Below are 16901 nucleotides of genomic sequence, written 5' to 3' on the forward strand. Positions count from 1 at the left end.
CATGGATTAACATGTATATGTCGCAGCGATATGATAAAAACAGGGATTTGGCCAAATCTCTAAAATATTTGATAAATTCACGGAGAATGTCAAAATATCAACACGATTTTATCATTTCCCTAAGCAAATCTGGTGATTTGAACAATGGATTTGTCAAATCACTTAGGGAATTAGACATACATACATATCGTCACGCCTTTAATCCCGAAGGGGTAGGCAGAGGTGCACATTATGACACGTAATGCCACTGTACAATGCACACACACTTTTCACAATTTATGTTGTAAGTCCCATGTAATAGGTGGTGAGCCTATTGCCATATACCGGGCACATTTCCAGACTCCGTGCTACTACTGAGTAATTTTCGAATAACCGAAAAAAGCCCAGTAATACTTCGCCCGACCCGGCAATCGAACCCGAGACCCCTTGCCCAGCAATCGCACTTGCAACCACTCGGCCAACGAGGCAGTCAGGCAGCAGGGAATTAGAGATTTGGCCAATTCCCTGATTTTATCATATTCCTGCGACTTATAGATTACTTTTTTTTTTATTATATAAAGCTGCACAGTTTGTTTGTTTGTTTGAGCACGCTAAACGTTAATAAGTATATACCAGTAATGAATTTTGTAGATGCCTGATCCGGAGCTGCGGACTACCTAGCGGGTTTACCGGGGCTTCGATTCGAAAAGCAGGACTACTCCTGCTTACCCCGTTGCTACAACGGGGTGGTTATTAGTCAGTAAGATTCTGACACTCCCTCCCGCCTAGCTCAAGGCGGGAGAAGACATTGGATGATTTTCCCCCCTTAAAAAAAGGTGAGGTGAGTAGTGTCAGTCCTTTAGTGACTAAAGACCATCCCGTATCTTCTCCTGCTTTGAACAGGAGCCCCGGTAACCTTTTACGTTGACCGCACAGTCACAGTCGTACTTGCAACCACTCGGCCATCGAGGCAGCGAGCACAATTTTTTTTTTATGAAACAAACCGCTCCGGTAAACGAGCATACGTATCACCTGATGGTAAGCAATCGCCGCCGCTCATGAACACTTGATACACCAGAGGTGTTACAAGTGCGTTGCCAGCTTTTTGGGGGTTAGGAATTTAAGAGTTGTTGTTCGGGGATCGGGGATCGGGAAGATTGGGAAGGGGGGAATTGGGCCTCCGGTAACCTTACTCACACAACGAAACACAACGCAAGCGTTGTTTCGCGTCGGTTTTCTGAGAGGCCGTGGTATCACTCCGGTCGAGCCGACCCAGCAGTGCCGAAGCATAGCTCTCACACACTTAAACAGTAGTTAAACTTCTGTTTTATAAATATACAGTGACACCGGCCATTGGCTATCATCAAAATAAATATAAATTGTCTAATCTACATATTTTTATTGACTGTCTCTGTTATCTACGGACGAAGTAAGTCGTGTTGTTCAAACATTATACAAGAAATCGCATAAAAATAAGAATTTCCATATAAATAAACAATTGTATATTAACTTGTGAACATTAAAATTTTGTTCAGTTTGCTTTTTTTTCGTGGGAATCTTGAATTTGAGGTAAGATTTTTAGATAATTATCTTCTATATATACTAATATATACATATAAAGCTGAAGAGTTTATTTAAACGCGCTAATCTCCGGAACTACTGGTCCGATTTGAATAATTATTTTTTGTGTTGGATAGCGCATTTATTGAGGAAGGCTATAGGCTATAAAACATCACGTTGCGATTAATAGGAATCGAACAGAGTGGGTGGAAACGCGTGGAGGCAGCTAGTAACATTTTTGTAAAATTATATATGTTTTCTAAATAAATAAATATACATTCATATGTACTAGAGATGTTTAATGTGAATATTAGCGTCGTAAAAATATGTACATATATAAAATTTTCCATTACAGAAAGGTAACTTCAATAGAGGAATATATTATAAACTTATATATACTTTTATCAGTCTTCAAACTAAAAATATACTTATGTTCATTTTAAAACTAAAGTGTAAACATGGTACATGTTTTTTTTAAAAAGGGCCAAATTAAAAGTACCCTTAACCGACGAGCATTTTTTTTTTTTTTTTTTTTTTATGGGACAAGCCCGCCACAACCTCCCACACCGCTGCAACTCCTGTAAGCCAGGATCTACAGTAGATACAACCATGAAAACACCGGAACATTGAAGTCCGGCGCGTCCCAGGGACATGAATAACTGTCTTGGATCCCGCAACGAAATAAATCAGAAGATATTATTAGAGGAGAAGAAAAGAAAACGATAGTTTCCACTTCCCTCGGTGAATTTAATGCAGGAGACAGAATGACTTAAGCCTTAAGGCACAAAGAGACTCCACAACTGGGAGAAGCCCAGTCGCCAAGCACCACGGAAATTTGACTTAACCGACGAGCATGCATGAAAAGACTGATGACTGTTGATGAAGCGAAAGAAGTGTGTTAAGAACCGTGGCAATTGGCGTTCCATTGTCTCTGCCTACCCCCATGGGAGACAGGCGTGAGGTTATGTATGTATGTTTTCTTAGGGGTAAAGACCATTAGGAATAAAGTATCACAAGACCCTATAGATTAAAATAAAGCCATAGAAAAATTGCATTGAATTAACTGCCCCGTTGGTCGAGTGGTCGCGACTCTGAACAAGGGGTCTCGGGTTCGATTCCCGGGTCGGGCAAGGTGCTACTGGGCTGTTTTCGGTTTTTCGCAAATTTCTCAGTAGTAGCACGGAGTCTGGAATTGTGCCCGGTATATGGCAATAGGCTTACCCCCTATTACATAGGACATATAACAAAAATGGTGAAAAGTGAGTGTACATTGTATAGTGGCATTACATGCTGTAATGCGCACCTCTGCCTACTCCTTTGGGATTAAAGGCGTAATGTTGACAAGAAAAATTGGACTAATTTTGCAATATTCGCGAAGATCATTTGCAAATTTCGCATTCGCAAATATCTAAAATATGACATTCCTTCAAAAAGAATAAGGACGTTCTTAATTTGACCTGTTTGTGTGTTTACCCGTGATAATCTTGTGAAGAGCTAAGCTGATTTATATATGTTTATATACTAACTTGTTTTTGAGGGGGATTTAATCGTCCAATGACTTCTCCCGCCTTGGGCGAGGCGAGAGGGAGTGTCAGACTCTTACTGACTAAAAACCACCCCGTTCCTACTCCTGCTCTTCGAGCCGGAGCCCCGGTAACCCGCTAGGTAGTCCGCAGCTCCGGAATCCTTGTCCCTACAATGTACAGATCTATGTTCACTTAAATATACATACATATCATCACGTCTTTAATCCCTAAGGGGTAGGCAGATGTGCACAATGTACGTACACCCATTTTTCACTATTTATGTTATAAGTCCCATGACCAATAGGTGGTGAACCTATTGCCATATACCGGGCACATTTCCAGACTCCGTGCTACTACTGAGAAATTTTCGAAAAACCCAGTGATACTTCGCCCGACCCGGGAATCGAACCCGAGACCCCTTGCTCTACAGTCGCACGTGCAACCACTCGGCCAACGAGGGAGTCACTTAAATATGTAACCACAATATATCGTTTAGTTCCAAAAATAGCTTGAGAATGACCACACTAAACTAAATTGAATAATTCGTCTATTATCGTATTGTCAGGACTGAGTTATGTTTGAACGGAGCTGCGGACTACCTAGCGCGTTAGGATGCATTTCCGCCAATGAGTTGTTATGTAGCTATGCTACGACGATGTAATGGCTAAGTTGTGAAACTGTGGCGACAAACAACAGTTGGGCGAAAAGCAACAGAACTTTACTCTCTGTTCCCTAAAAACTATGTGACTGTTTCCACTGATACTAAGCCATGTAGCTGTGTGTAGAAGATGCGCAGCTCGAGTTTGCGATGTATCGATAGTAGAGAAACCATTTATAACATTATGCTATATTGCTTAGCATCGCCGCTGCCCATGGACACTTGAAACACCAGAGGTGTTACAAGTGCGTTACCGGCCTTTTGGGGGTTTGGAATTTAAGGGTTGTTGGGGAATCTGGGATTGGGTAGATTGGGAAGGGAGGTAATTGGGCCTCCAGCAACCTTACTCACTATCGCCAACAAACTGTCTTACAGTTTGGCGATTTTTTGATAATGTATAAAACTGTATGTACCTTTTGATAAATAAATAAAAAAAAACTAAACGAAACACAACGCAAGCGTTGTTTCACGTCGGTGTACTGCTCGGCCGTGGTATCACTCCGGTCGAGCCGGCCCAGCAGTGCCGAAGCATGACTTTCCCACACTTAAGATGCTTAATTTAATATTTTTTATGATATAAAAAAAGTTTGATTTATGTGGTACAAAATTTTTATGATTTATATTATATTATATGTAAAAAAAAAAACTACAATTTGGTTCCGGGTCTGGTTATGATGAGGACCTATGACAAATTTGTTTTTAATTTTTTTTTAAACACGACATGTACTACATTCCTTGGCGATTATTTTGTCTTAAATATGGTTTTTTTCATTAAACTGAATAATTCATTGAAATGTATGTCGGTACACAAGTTTATAGTTTTTTTTTGTACCTACATAAGGCGTTCTAAAAGTATCTGCCACGGCTTCAATGGGAGGTAGTGTTGTGTTTGAAGATTACAATAGTGAAGAAATTTCGTACACCGGACCAGTTAATTCAATTTGAGAACATAAGGCAGTTGTCCCACCGGCAACGATGAACGAGTAACGAGTAGAGCTAGAACTAGAAACGAGTGAAAACGAGTGAAAACAAAAACAAACAAGTGAAGCGAGCACTCGCCGGCAGTGTGAACAGTCAGCGATCAACTATTTGTACATGCATCTCTTTTGTTTACACGGAAAGTATATCTATTGTACGTTTCTTGAGCGAGAAAATAGCCGATAGTTAGTCGTTCACTCGCCGTTGGTGGGACAACTGCCTAAAGAAGTTAAATAAACATTGACTCTACTCTGTGTAAATTTGTTTACAAATACACTCGATGCGTCAGAGACAGTGAAAGAGATAGCTCTTTCATAACAAACTCATACGTAGATTTTTTATATGAAAAGAAAATACTCATAATCTATATTTACTTTTTATACCCAAGTTATACCCACCAAGTCTGTGTGTCTTCAAAGCCCGAGTGAACAGGTTGCTTACGTGCTCCATCGTAGGCCGCATCATCACTTACCATCAGGCGAGATAGCGGCCATACGTTGACCTATCAAATGTAACAAAAATATATGTTAATATAATATAATAGGTAAATGATATGTTTAACAACTTCCAAACAGGTTGAACAATATAATTATTCATTACGTAGGTTACATCCGAAGGTCGACTAGGATATTTTTAATTATAATTATATGCTTCTAAACATCATACAAATCTATTTTAAGTATAAAATTCAAGGTCGTTTCCCATGCTAATCGCATGACGTGTGAACAACCTCTTTAATAACGTATGGAGAAACCTCTTACGATTTAATTTAAACCACATATTTGTAATCATCTTGGCTGACAATATACAAAAGGTAAGCCAAAAAGTGCAATATTCTCTTTGAGCTAATTTAAACACTCTTTACAAATACGGCATTATATCAGCCGCGCCGCATGTCCGTAATATTCCTAGACAACCTACAACATTACAGCTCTTCTGTGGTCAAGGAACATGGAGCTGTTCACACAGAATTTAATACTTGATTAATTTTATGTGAAAATTTCAATTAAGTAACACACCCCTACAATCGAAACAACAATTTGTGGATCACACAAAGAGTTGCTCCGTGCGGGAATCGAACCCACTAATACGTTACGCGACAGCCGGCTGCCCAGCCACCAAACTAACGAATTTTATCCAATTAGAACCATGTGTTCCGGAGATTACAACGTTCAAACAACCATATAGCTTTAAATAAAAAGTAAGCATATTTTTTACATGTTCACAGGTATCGAAAACCCGAAAAGGTTGTGAATAGAAGACAAAATGATCAAAAACAAACTGTATCAGTACGGAAATCAAAGTGGGCGTGTCCCAGCTCATCTGAACTTTGGCAAAGAAGTCTATGACAATATGGTAGCGAATAAGGACATTGTTGCATTGGTAAGTGTGCCCAAATATTAGTATTTTATGGTATAAGCCAGTAAACGAGCAGACGGATCACCTGATAGTGTAACCAATTCGCCGCCACCCATGGACACTTGAAACATAAAAGGCGCTACAAGTGCGTTGCTGGCCTTTTGGTTAGGATTTTAAGGGTTGTTGGGGAATCGGGGATTAGAAAGGGGGGTAATTGTGTCTCCAGTAACCTCAGTGGGGAAGAGTCATGCTTCGCCACTGCTGGGCCGGCTCGACCGGAGTGACACTACGGCCTCACAGTACACCGTCGTGAAACTACGCTTGCGTTGTGTTTCGTTGTGTGAGGAACTCGACTAGTTTCAAGCCATGCTAGAGGCTTTAACACACAACGAAATTTTCATGAGCAGCATTCCGCGACACACAATATGAGCCTCTAGCATGGCTTGAAACTAGTCGAGTTCCTCGTCAAACAGTTACGTGAGTAAGCCGATAACATAATAATTCATTTATTATGTCTCACGAATGTTATAATAAAATTATAGATAATGCAAAACCAACAAAATACGTGATTTTTTTATCATATGTCGTGACCAGTAAAATATATGTATTATATGATTTATAGATAATAAGAATAGTAGATTATATACTAATCCAAGTATTAAGGAAATTATCAAGTAATATCTAATATACACGGTGTAACAAAAAGGGGATGTACAGTACATAGGTATCAAGTGCACGGTTTCTAGATAACATAACAAACGATACGGGAAGGGATTTTTAAACTCATGTTTTCATGGAACGAAGTTATGAAGTGACCCCTGTAGTGTTGTGACACGTTTGTATGATTTAAAATCAAGAACCATGCGACACCAAGTATTTGGTACTAATTTTTTTTAAACGCATTTTAAGCTGAAATTTTTTGTAGAGATTCTATTCAACCTGTATTCTTCAATGTTTCTTGATGTATATGGGTATTTTGTGACACGTTGTATAAAATTTCCATGTCACAATGTTAGTTACCGTACTCCTCCGAAACGGCTTTACCGAATTTTACCAAATTTTATTTGTGTATTCAGTATGCGAATCGGCTACTATCTATTTTCTAGAAACTTATAAGGCAAAACAACGTTTGCTGTGCAAGCTAGTTAAGTTTATTTACTTTTTATTTTTCTCTTCTCGCATTTTTTTATGTATCACGCCGGTAAACGAGCAGAGTATCATCTGATGGTAAGCAATCGCCGCCGCCCATGAACACTTGAAACACCAGAGGCATTACAAGTGCGTAGCCGGCCTTTTGAGGGGTAGGAATTTAAGGGTTGTTGGGGAATTGAGCCTCCGGTAACCTCACTCACACAACGAAACCTTTGTTTCACGTCGGTTTTCTGTGAGGCCGTGGTATCACTCCGGTCGAGCCGGCCCAGCAGTGTCGAAGCATGGCTCTCCCACACTTTCGTATGCTTTCACGCAATTGCAATTAATATTTGTACGTCTACTGGCATAACATAGCGCCCTAAGTAAATTTACTACTATCAATCAAGTCACCTTGTGTTATCACCTATGTTAAACAAATAATAAATGATTATTGATTATTATTGATTAAGATAACAGAGATCCATACAGAGGTACGGTTGTTTGTGCCTATAGTACTCGTCTCCTCCTTCTGCGAAGCAGTCATGCTAGCTAAGGGGGAGGCGAGGCGCGTGAGAGAACAAACCTCCTCACGCCCCAGCCGTCGCGAGAGACACTCCGGGCGTCGGGGATCGCGCGACGATCTCCGGCCACCGTAAGTGCGGGTCTGCGGACGACGAGCAAGGGTAGCTCGCCGCCCGACCAGAACCAGACCCGTGCGTGCGGCGCGTCGTGTTCCATGTGCGCCTCAAAGAGCCATCAGACCAACACAGATGGGGCCCAGTAGGGCTGATGCCTGATCCGGAGCTGCGGAGTACCTAACGGGTTTACCGGGGTTCTGGTTCGAAAAGCAGGAGTAGGAACTGGGTGGTTTTTAGTCAGTAAGAGTCTGACACTCCCCTCTCGCCTTGCCCAAGGCGAGAGAAGTTAGATGATGATTTTCCACCATTAAAAAAAAAAAAAAATGGCCGTGCAAGCACCCATTACTGGCTGTCCCGGCAGCCCGAACAGTCGCGCATGCAAATTCTCCACTCGTTCGTGCATTGACGATGATCAATGCTCTCCTGACATCCGCACCAGAGTGTGATTTGTTCGCAGCGAGATGGAAGGATGTATGTCGTGAATGTTTAAGGTTGTGTGAGAAGATGGATGGCTGATGAATTAGTTTTAAGTAATTAAAATTCAAATTCAATCAATCATTACATTCTTAAACCTCTAAAGGCCGGTAGCGCATTTGTAACTCGTCTGGTATTACGAGTTTCCATGGGCGGCGCTGATCGCTTACCATCAGGTGATATACATCACCTCGTTTACCGAACTATCTATACATATAATATATCTGTAGAAGGGTCAATTCTGTACATTGAAAATATTGACAAAATAAATAGCAGGGGGTGTTACTGGATCGATACCAAACCCAAATACGTGATAAAAAACATTTTTGTCTGTCTGTCTGTATGTTCAGGCATCACGTGAAAACTAACGGTTCGATTTCGATGAAACTTGGTATAATTATACCTTATTATCCTGGGCATAAAATATGATACTTTTTATTCTGGACAAATACGAAGAAAAAAAACTAAATTTTCAGTTTATACTACAGAACGCGAGCTCAACAGCAGTAGCTCAATAGAGGGATCTCTTTAATTATTATGGGCCTAGCCGTATTTGGGTCCAATAGATATTTATAAGATGTCATTATCCGAGTTACTCAAAATGGAGAAATAAAACCTCCACGCGAAGACCGACATCCGCGCGGACGAAGTCGCGGGCGGAAGCTAGTGCCATAATAAAAATACTTTTTATTTTCGCAGGTAAACGCAGACAATTCCGAGCAAAAAACATATGGAGAGCTAGCTCAATTAACGGCTGATATTGCCCTCTCGCTCACTCGTATAGGAATTAGAAAGGGAGACATAGTCTGCATATGTAGTGAGAAAAATTTTGAATTTCTGCCAACAGTTTTGGGCATAATGTGTTCAGGCGCTGTTTTCTCCCCTACTGATCCTACGTATGGCAGTCGTGAGTATATTTTTACAAGTTGTATCTTATGGAGAAACCTGTTATGACTTAATTTATATTTGTTATCATCTTGGTTGACGATATACGAAAAATGAGCGAATTAGGCCCAGTAGGTAAGCCAAAAAGTGCATTATTCTCTTTGAGCTAATTTGAACACTCTTTACAAATACGGCAATATAACAGCCGCGCCGCATGTCCGTAACATTCCTAGACAACCTACAACATTACAGCTCTTCTGTGGTAAAGGAACATGGAGCTGTTCATACAGAATTTAATACTCGAAAATTTCAGTAGTTTAATTTTTTGATTTTTGTTGATATATTTTGTTGTATTATTACGCTTCTGTAAACTACTATTACTTGTAGTTTCATTTAAAGCATAAGAGTTTTCTCCATTCTGTATACTTCTTTTTCTGCAGATCCCCTCGCCCATCGAGTGAGGATAGTCCGTCCAAAAGTAGTCTTCTGCTCCCCAACCGCCTTCAAAGAGCACAAAGCAGTCTTTGACGAGGTCGGATCCGTGCAGCACTACATTTTATATGGAGATCAGGCTCAAGATGGAGCGATACTCTTCAAAGACTTCCTGGTGAAGACCGTGGCTCTGGAAGACTTCGAGCCAGTTCCTGTGAACGGGTGGGAGGATACAGCATTCATTGTCTACTCTTCTGGAACTACTGGTCTACCGAAAGGTGTTCCTGTTACTCATATAGGGTTTCTGTTGAACGCACAGAATATGGCTCTGGAGTGAGTGTTTTGACTTACCCTTAACTTACGTTTGGTATTTAGTTATTGGAGTTGAAACTTGAAATTGGTAATCCCCAATCCCAATACCCAATCTATAATCCCTGATCTCCAACCTCCAATCTCCAATCCCCAATCCCTAATCCGCAATCACAAATTTCCGATCCCCAACCCCCAATCCCTAAGCCCCAATCCCCAATCCCAATCTCCTATGTGATTGTTGCCACTAATACTAAGCTATGTAGCTGTGCGAGGAAGATGCGCAACTTGAGTATACGATGTATCGATAATAGGGAGGCCATCCATCACTCATCTTTTCATATAAAAAAACATGGCTTAGCCTCGTCCATTTCCACCAGTGCTAAGCTACGTGTACCAATGAATATGATTGGTGGCAACCAAACGCATTCACAGCAACGTAGCATAGCACATCTCTGGCGGAAACCTATATTCGGTTATTTTATGAGATATTATATATTTACCTGGGTGTCTTCAAAGCCCGAGTGAATAGGTTGCTTATGGGCAGACGTGCTCCATCGTAGGCCGCATCATCACTTACCATCAGGCGAGATAGCGGCCAAACGTCGACCCATTAAATGTAAAAAAATATATATATATATTTTGTTATTATGTTCCAGTAGCTATAAAGGACTGGTAATTTACACGTCTCGTGAGTTCTATTATACATATGGGCTGATGTATGCCCTCGCCTGTTTGAGGTCCAACGCGACCCTCGTCTTCAACGTCAAGGGAGGAGAAGTCCAGATGTTAGAAGCTGTGCAAAAGTATAAGGTATAGAATCAATTTCATCTTAAAAAAAGTAAAGGTGCACATTACGGCACGTAATGCCATGCTGTACAATGTACACCCACTTTTCAATGTTTGTGTTATAAGTTTCATGTAATAGGGGGTGAGCCTGTTGCCGTATACCGGGTACATTTCCAGACTCCGTGTTCCCACTGAGATTTTTTTCCAACCCGGGATTGGAACCGAGACTTCTTGTCCCAGGCCCAGCGGGTTTACCGGGGATCGGGCTCGAAGGGCAGAAGTAGGAACGGGATGGTTTTTAGTCAGTAATGACACGAGAGGCGAGAGGGATCTCGCCTCTCCGAAGGCGGGAGAAGTCATTGGATAATTTTCCCCCCTTAGGAAAATAAAGTTTCCTCACAATGTTTTCTTTAAAAAACGTTTCATAATATTATATCTTCACTCCCACAGCCGACGGTCCTCCAGTTGGCTCCCATGATCATCACGGAGCTCATCAAGTCACCGAACCTGGACCTCTACGATCACAGCTCAGTCAAGTACATCGTATCTTCCAGCACTTACATCAGGCAGGACGCTGTGCTAGCTATTAAGACGCGGTAAGATCCATTTTTTTATTTAACTCGCAGTGTGGAATACGCTAGTAAACGAGCAGACGTATCACCTGGTGGTAAGCAATCACCGCCGCCCATGGGCTTTTGGGAATTTAAGGGTTGTTTTGGAATCGGGGATTGGGAAGATTAGGAAGGGAGGAATTGGGTCTCCAGTAACCTCACTCACACAACGCAAGCGTTGTTTCACGTTAGTTTTCTGTGTGACCGTGGTATCACTCCGGTCGAGCCGGCCCAGCAGTGCCGAAGCATGGCTCCCCCAAACTGCTCTTCATTATATTAGTTTTTTTTTTTGTTTTTAAAAAACGTTGCCCCACACTAGGATGTTCTCCTGTGTCGTGGGTGCGTTTACAAACATACAAATTCACATGCACATGACACCCAGACCCGGAACAACAATTTGTCGATCACATAAAAAGTTGCTCCGTGCGGGAATCGAACCCGCTACACGTTACGTGGCAGCCAGTTGCCCAGCCACCGCGCCAACCGTACAGTCTTTAAGAGACTTGTCTATAACACGTCATTGCCTACTTCCTCAGGATACCGAGCCTGGTGTCAGTTCTCCAGCTGTACGGCATGTCTGAAGGTGGAAGCATCTGCAACGAGCTGGCTTGTACCAAGGGGTACAAGGCGGGCAGCTCCGGGCTACCCGGACTAGGGTTTATCATGAAGGTAAGTTATTTTCGAGGGTACTTTTTATTTTAAGTGGAAAAATCTTCCCCTGTCTTCTCCCGCCTTGGGTGAAGTAAGAGGGAGTGTCAGACTCTTACTGACTAAAAACCACCTCGTTCCTTCTCCAGCTTTTCGAGCCAGAGCCCCGGTAAACCCATTAGGTAGTCCGCAGCTCCGGATCAGGTCAAAACCCGTAGCCTTACTGGGCCCTATCTGTAGTGGTCTGATCGCTCTTTGAGAAGCATGAAATTTAGGGGATGGAAAAACATCTAATGGAGGCTATGGGTTTTGGCTCAGATGGGTATTCATGAAGCCAGTAGAAATTAAACATTGGTGTTACATTGTTTTCACCTACCTCATGTGTTGAAGTTTCATGTATGTTTTGTTCTTCCTACAGGTGGTAGACTTGGAGACGAGACAGCCCTTGGGTCCCAACCTTCGAGGGGAGATCTGCATTAAGGGGCCCAGCGTTATGAAAGGTGCTTATAAACAGTTGTTTAATATACGATACGATGTTTTTATTTAAGATTTTTGTGTGGTATAAGCCGGTAAAAGATCAGACGGATCACCTGATGGTAAGCAATCGCCGCCGCCTATGGGCACCCGAAACACCAGAGGCGTTATAAGTGCGTTGTCTGAAAATCGAAGACGTCTCTAAGAATTAGGCACCTATAAGTTATTTTTTCATCGTTTTTTCTCCTAATCGTAAATTACCCCCCTTCCCAATCTTCCTAATCCCTGATTCCCCAACAACCCTAAAATTTCTAACCCCAACAACGCAAGCACGCACGTGCAACGCACTTGTAACGCCTCTGGTGTTTCGGGTGTCCATGGGCGGCGGCGATTGCTTACCATCAGGTGACCTATCAACCTTCCTACAAACCTTCTTTTTTAAATAAATAAACAGGCAAATAGTCACTGTTATTATTTCTCATGTTTCAGCATACCTGGACAATGTCCAGCCGGACTGCAAGGATGAGGAGGGTTTCCTGAAGACCGGAGACATCGGTTACTATGACGAGGATGGCTACTTCTTTGTCGTCAACAGAATCAAGGAGCTTATCAAGTTTAATGATGTTTCTGTAAGTAATTACTTACATTAATTAATATGACTGCTAAGCCGGTAAACGAGCAGACGGATCATCTGATGGTAAGCAATCGCTGCCGCCTATGGACATCCGAAACACCAGGGTTTTTTGGTTCACCAATGAAGAGTAGCCATGGTGCGGAGCGAGGGAGATTGGGATGCCGTCTCCTCTTTAAGCGAAGCAGTCGTGCTAGTTAAGGAGGAGGCGGAGCGCGTGGGGGAATGAACCTCCTGACGCCCCAACCATCGTGTGAGACATCCCAGGCGTCGGGGATCGCGCAACGATCTCTAGTCACCGTAAGTGCGGGTTTGCGGACGGCGCGCAAGGGTGGCTTGCCGCCCGACCAGAACCGGCCCCGTACGGCGCGTCACGTACCGCGCGTGACTCAAAAAGCCATCAGACCACCACAGACGGGGCCCAGTAGGGCTGATACCTGTCCAGGACTGGTCTACTAAGAGCTCCCGGTGCCTCCTTTAGCTGTAGATAGTGGTCACCGGGGAGGTTTTAGTGCGGTAAAAATCCTACACTCCCTAGTATTTTCCCCCAAAAACTAAGCGACTTTTGAAGGTTTTCCCCCGTCAACAAAAAAAGAAGATAATTCCCTTTAAAAGCTAACATAAAAAAAGAAACGAATGAAACTATGTACTCTTTCCCTGATCAGGTGTCTCCAGCAGAATTTGAAGACATTCTACTCCAGCACCCCGCTGTTCGTGAGGTGGGTGTGGTGGGCAAACCTCATCCTGTGCATGGTGAGGTTCCAGTAGCCTTCATAGTCCTGCAGTCAGGAGCTACAGCTTCTGAAGAAGAACTGGTGGAACATATTAACAGCAGGGTAAGATGACATTTAATGACGGTTTCCTGACTTTTCGTAGACAATTTATAGTGTTTAAAGTTATGGGTGCTTTTCCACCAGATATGTGCTATGTAGCTATGCTATGAAAATGTAATAGCTAAGCTGTGAAACTAAGTGACCGTTTCCACTGATAGTAAGCTATGTAGCTGTGCGAGGAAGATGCGCAACTCGAGTATGCGATGTATCGATAGTAGAGAAGCGATACATAGCACACATCCATAGCACACAACTTTCCATTTACAAACATAGCTTAGCTGACTTCATTTCCAGCAGTGCTAAGCTATATGTACCAATGAATATGATTGGTGGAAGCCAAACGCATCGACAGCAACGTAACATAGCACATCTCTGGTGGAAAAGCGATCAGGGGAGATAAGCAAGCAAAAAAATATTTACAAACTAACCGCCGTACTCAGAGTCACATAACCCAAGACTAATCAATTGTTTTCAGTACAAAATCCTTATTATTAAACTGCACGGTTGGCGCGGTGGCTAGGCAACTGGCCGCCGCGCAACTTGTAGCGGGTTCGATTCCCGCACGGAGCAACTCTTTGTGATCCACAAATTGTTGTTTCGGGTCTGAGTGTCGTGTGTATGTGAACTTGTATGTTTGTAAACGCACTCACTACACAGGAAAAAACCTAGTGTGGGGCAACGTTAAAAAGAATCTCTGAGTCTGAGCAGTAAGAGTGTAAGTGTGATGGTGTGTTATGTGTGTGTGTGCATTTTATGTGTGAGAAGTGCTACTTTATTATAGAAGAGTGATTTTGTGTCTATCAGCCCTGATGTCAATGTCTTTTACAGGTAACCTTCAGAATGCGGTTAGCTGGTGGAGTCCGCTTCTTGGACCGCCTCCCCCGAGGAGCTGGAGACAAGCTGGACAGGTTAAACCTGATGAAAAGACTAGTAGACGAGGATGCCAACTGACAGAAGACCGTGCCGGTCTTTTGAGAAGACCAATTCTTTAAATATAAATATAAACTGAATATTTTTGTATAAGATCTACTATATTCATTAAGTTATATAGTCTACTCATGGAACTGTACGACGGGATAACTCGACTAGTTTCAAGCCATATTGGGGATTCATGGTCAAGCTGCGGACTAGCTAGCGGGTTTACCGGGCCTCCGGTTCGACAAGCAGGAGTAGGGGCGGGGTGGGTTTTAGTCAGTAAGAGTCTGACACTCCCTCTCTTACCTCTGGTACACTCTCTCTCGTCAAAAATGGTCATGAGGAGCATGTGTGACATACTTTGTTGAATACGTGATGCTCGCCGCGTTATCTGTCATGAATAAAGCTCCTTGCAACAGCAACTGTGAGTCCCGACATTTCTTGAAACTAATTGAGTTTCTTTGTCGGACAGTTACGCGAGTAAACCGTAAAATGTAATTAATAGATAGAATATGTTTGCAGGGTTTGGCCATTTAGTATGGTTTTGATATTGCCAATTTGATAGGTATGATTATTAAAAAATCCATTCTATTTAGTCCGTAAATTAAACAACAAAAAAAATTGACGCGATTTTTTTATTTTCTTAGATATACTTCGAAGATATATCGATTTGAAATACCCTGAGAAGTCAGTTCTACATACGTTTTATACGTAGAAATGACGTTTTTGCTCCCACTCCTAAACTTTGATTCGTTTTATCTAAGTATTGTTATCGTATATATATATGACAAAATAAAAAAATACATGTCTAATATTTTTCATTACCTAACTAACGGACTAAATAGATTTTTTATTTTTATACCCCGTCATCATCCCTATTATGTGTGAACAATCTTGACTTTAAGATTGAGAAGTCAAAGTTAAAATTATTTATTTCAAATAGACCAGGAAGGCACTTTTGAACGTCAAAGCAAATATGTATAATAATATTAATAACGTCTGTCTGACGGACAGTCCTCTAGTTGGTCTATTTGCTCGTTCCAAAGTGTAGATTCCTATGGAGAAGAACGAGCAAGAAACTTCATAGGTTACTCTTTTTCAATCAGGTTCACAATACAATACTTGGTTACATTGTTTCGTTGGTTCAACTATGTGAGAACAATGTATAACTAATATACAGTCAAAGCGATAGAAAAGGAAAATAACCTCGAGGACAACAAAATCAAGTCAAATCAAACAATCTCTTTGAAATGTTTTTTTTGAAATGTTTTCTTTTTAGACTGCACGGTTGGCGCGGTGGCTGGGCAACTGGCTGCCGCGCAACGGGTAGCGGGTTCGATTCCCGCACGGAGCAACTCTTTGTGTGATCCACAAATTGTTGTTTCGGGTCTGGGTGTCATGTGTATGTGAGCTTGTATGTTTGTAAACGCACCCACGACACAGGAGAAAATCCTAATGTGGGGCAACGTTTTTTAAAAAAAGAACAAAAAAAAAATGTCCCCTTTGATCAGTTTGCTTTAAAATCTATTGGTCATCAGTTATGTTAAGCTATGAGTCTGATGTAAGGTGTTGGGATGAGGAGGTGGTGTTGTAGTATCGAATAATAAACTATGTTTTAAGTATAATTAAAGTATTTTTATTTCTTTTGGTATTCTTTTTGAGTGAGCACTAATTAATATATGTGGTACAGGGTCAAAGTTATTCTAAACACCTAAGTTATACGGTATAGGTATATACATACTTTTACAGTATGGAGATTACTCATATGTCATATAATATGAAATAGCGGCCAAACGTCGACCCATCATATGTAAAAAAATAAATGTCTTAAATGAAACTACAAGTAGTACTCGTTCACAGAAGCATAATACAATTACATATAAAAAAAGTAAATTAAATAATAATTTATAATTTTCAAACAAAATAAATAATGAAATAATCTATACTAATATTATAAAGCTGAAGAGTTTGTTTGTTTATTTGTTTGAACGCGCTAATCTCAGAAACTACTGGTCCGATTTAAATAATTCTTTTTGAGTTGGATAGCGCAGTTATCGAGGAAGGTTATAGG

At 41.5% G+C, this 16901-nt stretch overlaps 1 protein-coding gene across 2 annotated transcripts; it reads left to right on the forward strand.

Moving 5' to 3' along the window:
* Positions 1–1380: 1380 nt before the first annotated feature.
* On the forward strand, positions 1381–15672 carry LOC118278874 (uncharacterized). 2 transcript variants are annotated; one of them, XM_050703868.1, is made up of 11 exons: positions 1381–1548; positions 5930–6084; positions 9003–9210; positions 9629–9953; positions 10589–10742; positions 11169–11314; positions 11866–11998; positions 12396–12477; positions 12941–13080; positions 13748–13918; positions 14744–15672. In XM_050703868.1, exons 2-11 carry the CDS (start codon positions 5968–5970, stop codon positions 14864–14866), a joined length of 1599 nt encoding a protein of 532 aa, XP_050559825.1. In that variant the 5' UTR covers positions 1381–1548; positions 5930–5967; the 3' UTR covers positions 14867–15672. The 2 variants fall into 2 exon arrangements, with proteins under 2 accessions (XP_050559825.1, XP_050559826.1); XM_050703869.1 differs by having other exon boundaries at positions 10592–10742.
* The last annotated feature ends 1229 nt before the right edge of the window (positions 15673–16901 follow it).

Source organism: Spodoptera frugiperda, chromosome 24 (assembly GCF_023101765.2).
Source record: "Spodoptera frugiperda isolate SF20-4 chromosome 24, AGI-APGP_CSIRO_Sfru_2.0, whole genome shotgun sequence".
Lineage (NCBI taxonomy): Eukaryota > Metazoa > Arthropoda > Insecta > Lepidoptera > Noctuidae > Spodoptera > Spodoptera frugiperda.

Coding starts and splice junctions, on each gene's coding strand:
- LOC118278874 (XM_050703868.1), top strand. CDS start 5,968: ATGATCAAAAACAAACTGTATCAGTACGGAAATCAAAGTGGGCGTGTC. Junction 10,743..11,168: donor AAGCTGTGCAAAAGTATAAG/GTATAGAATCAA, acceptor TCACTCCCACAG/CCGACGGTCCTCCAGTTGGC. Junction 11,315..11,865: donor GTGCTAGCTATTAAGACGCG/GTAAGATCCATT, acceptor CTACTTCCTCAG/GATACCGAGCCTGGTGTCAG.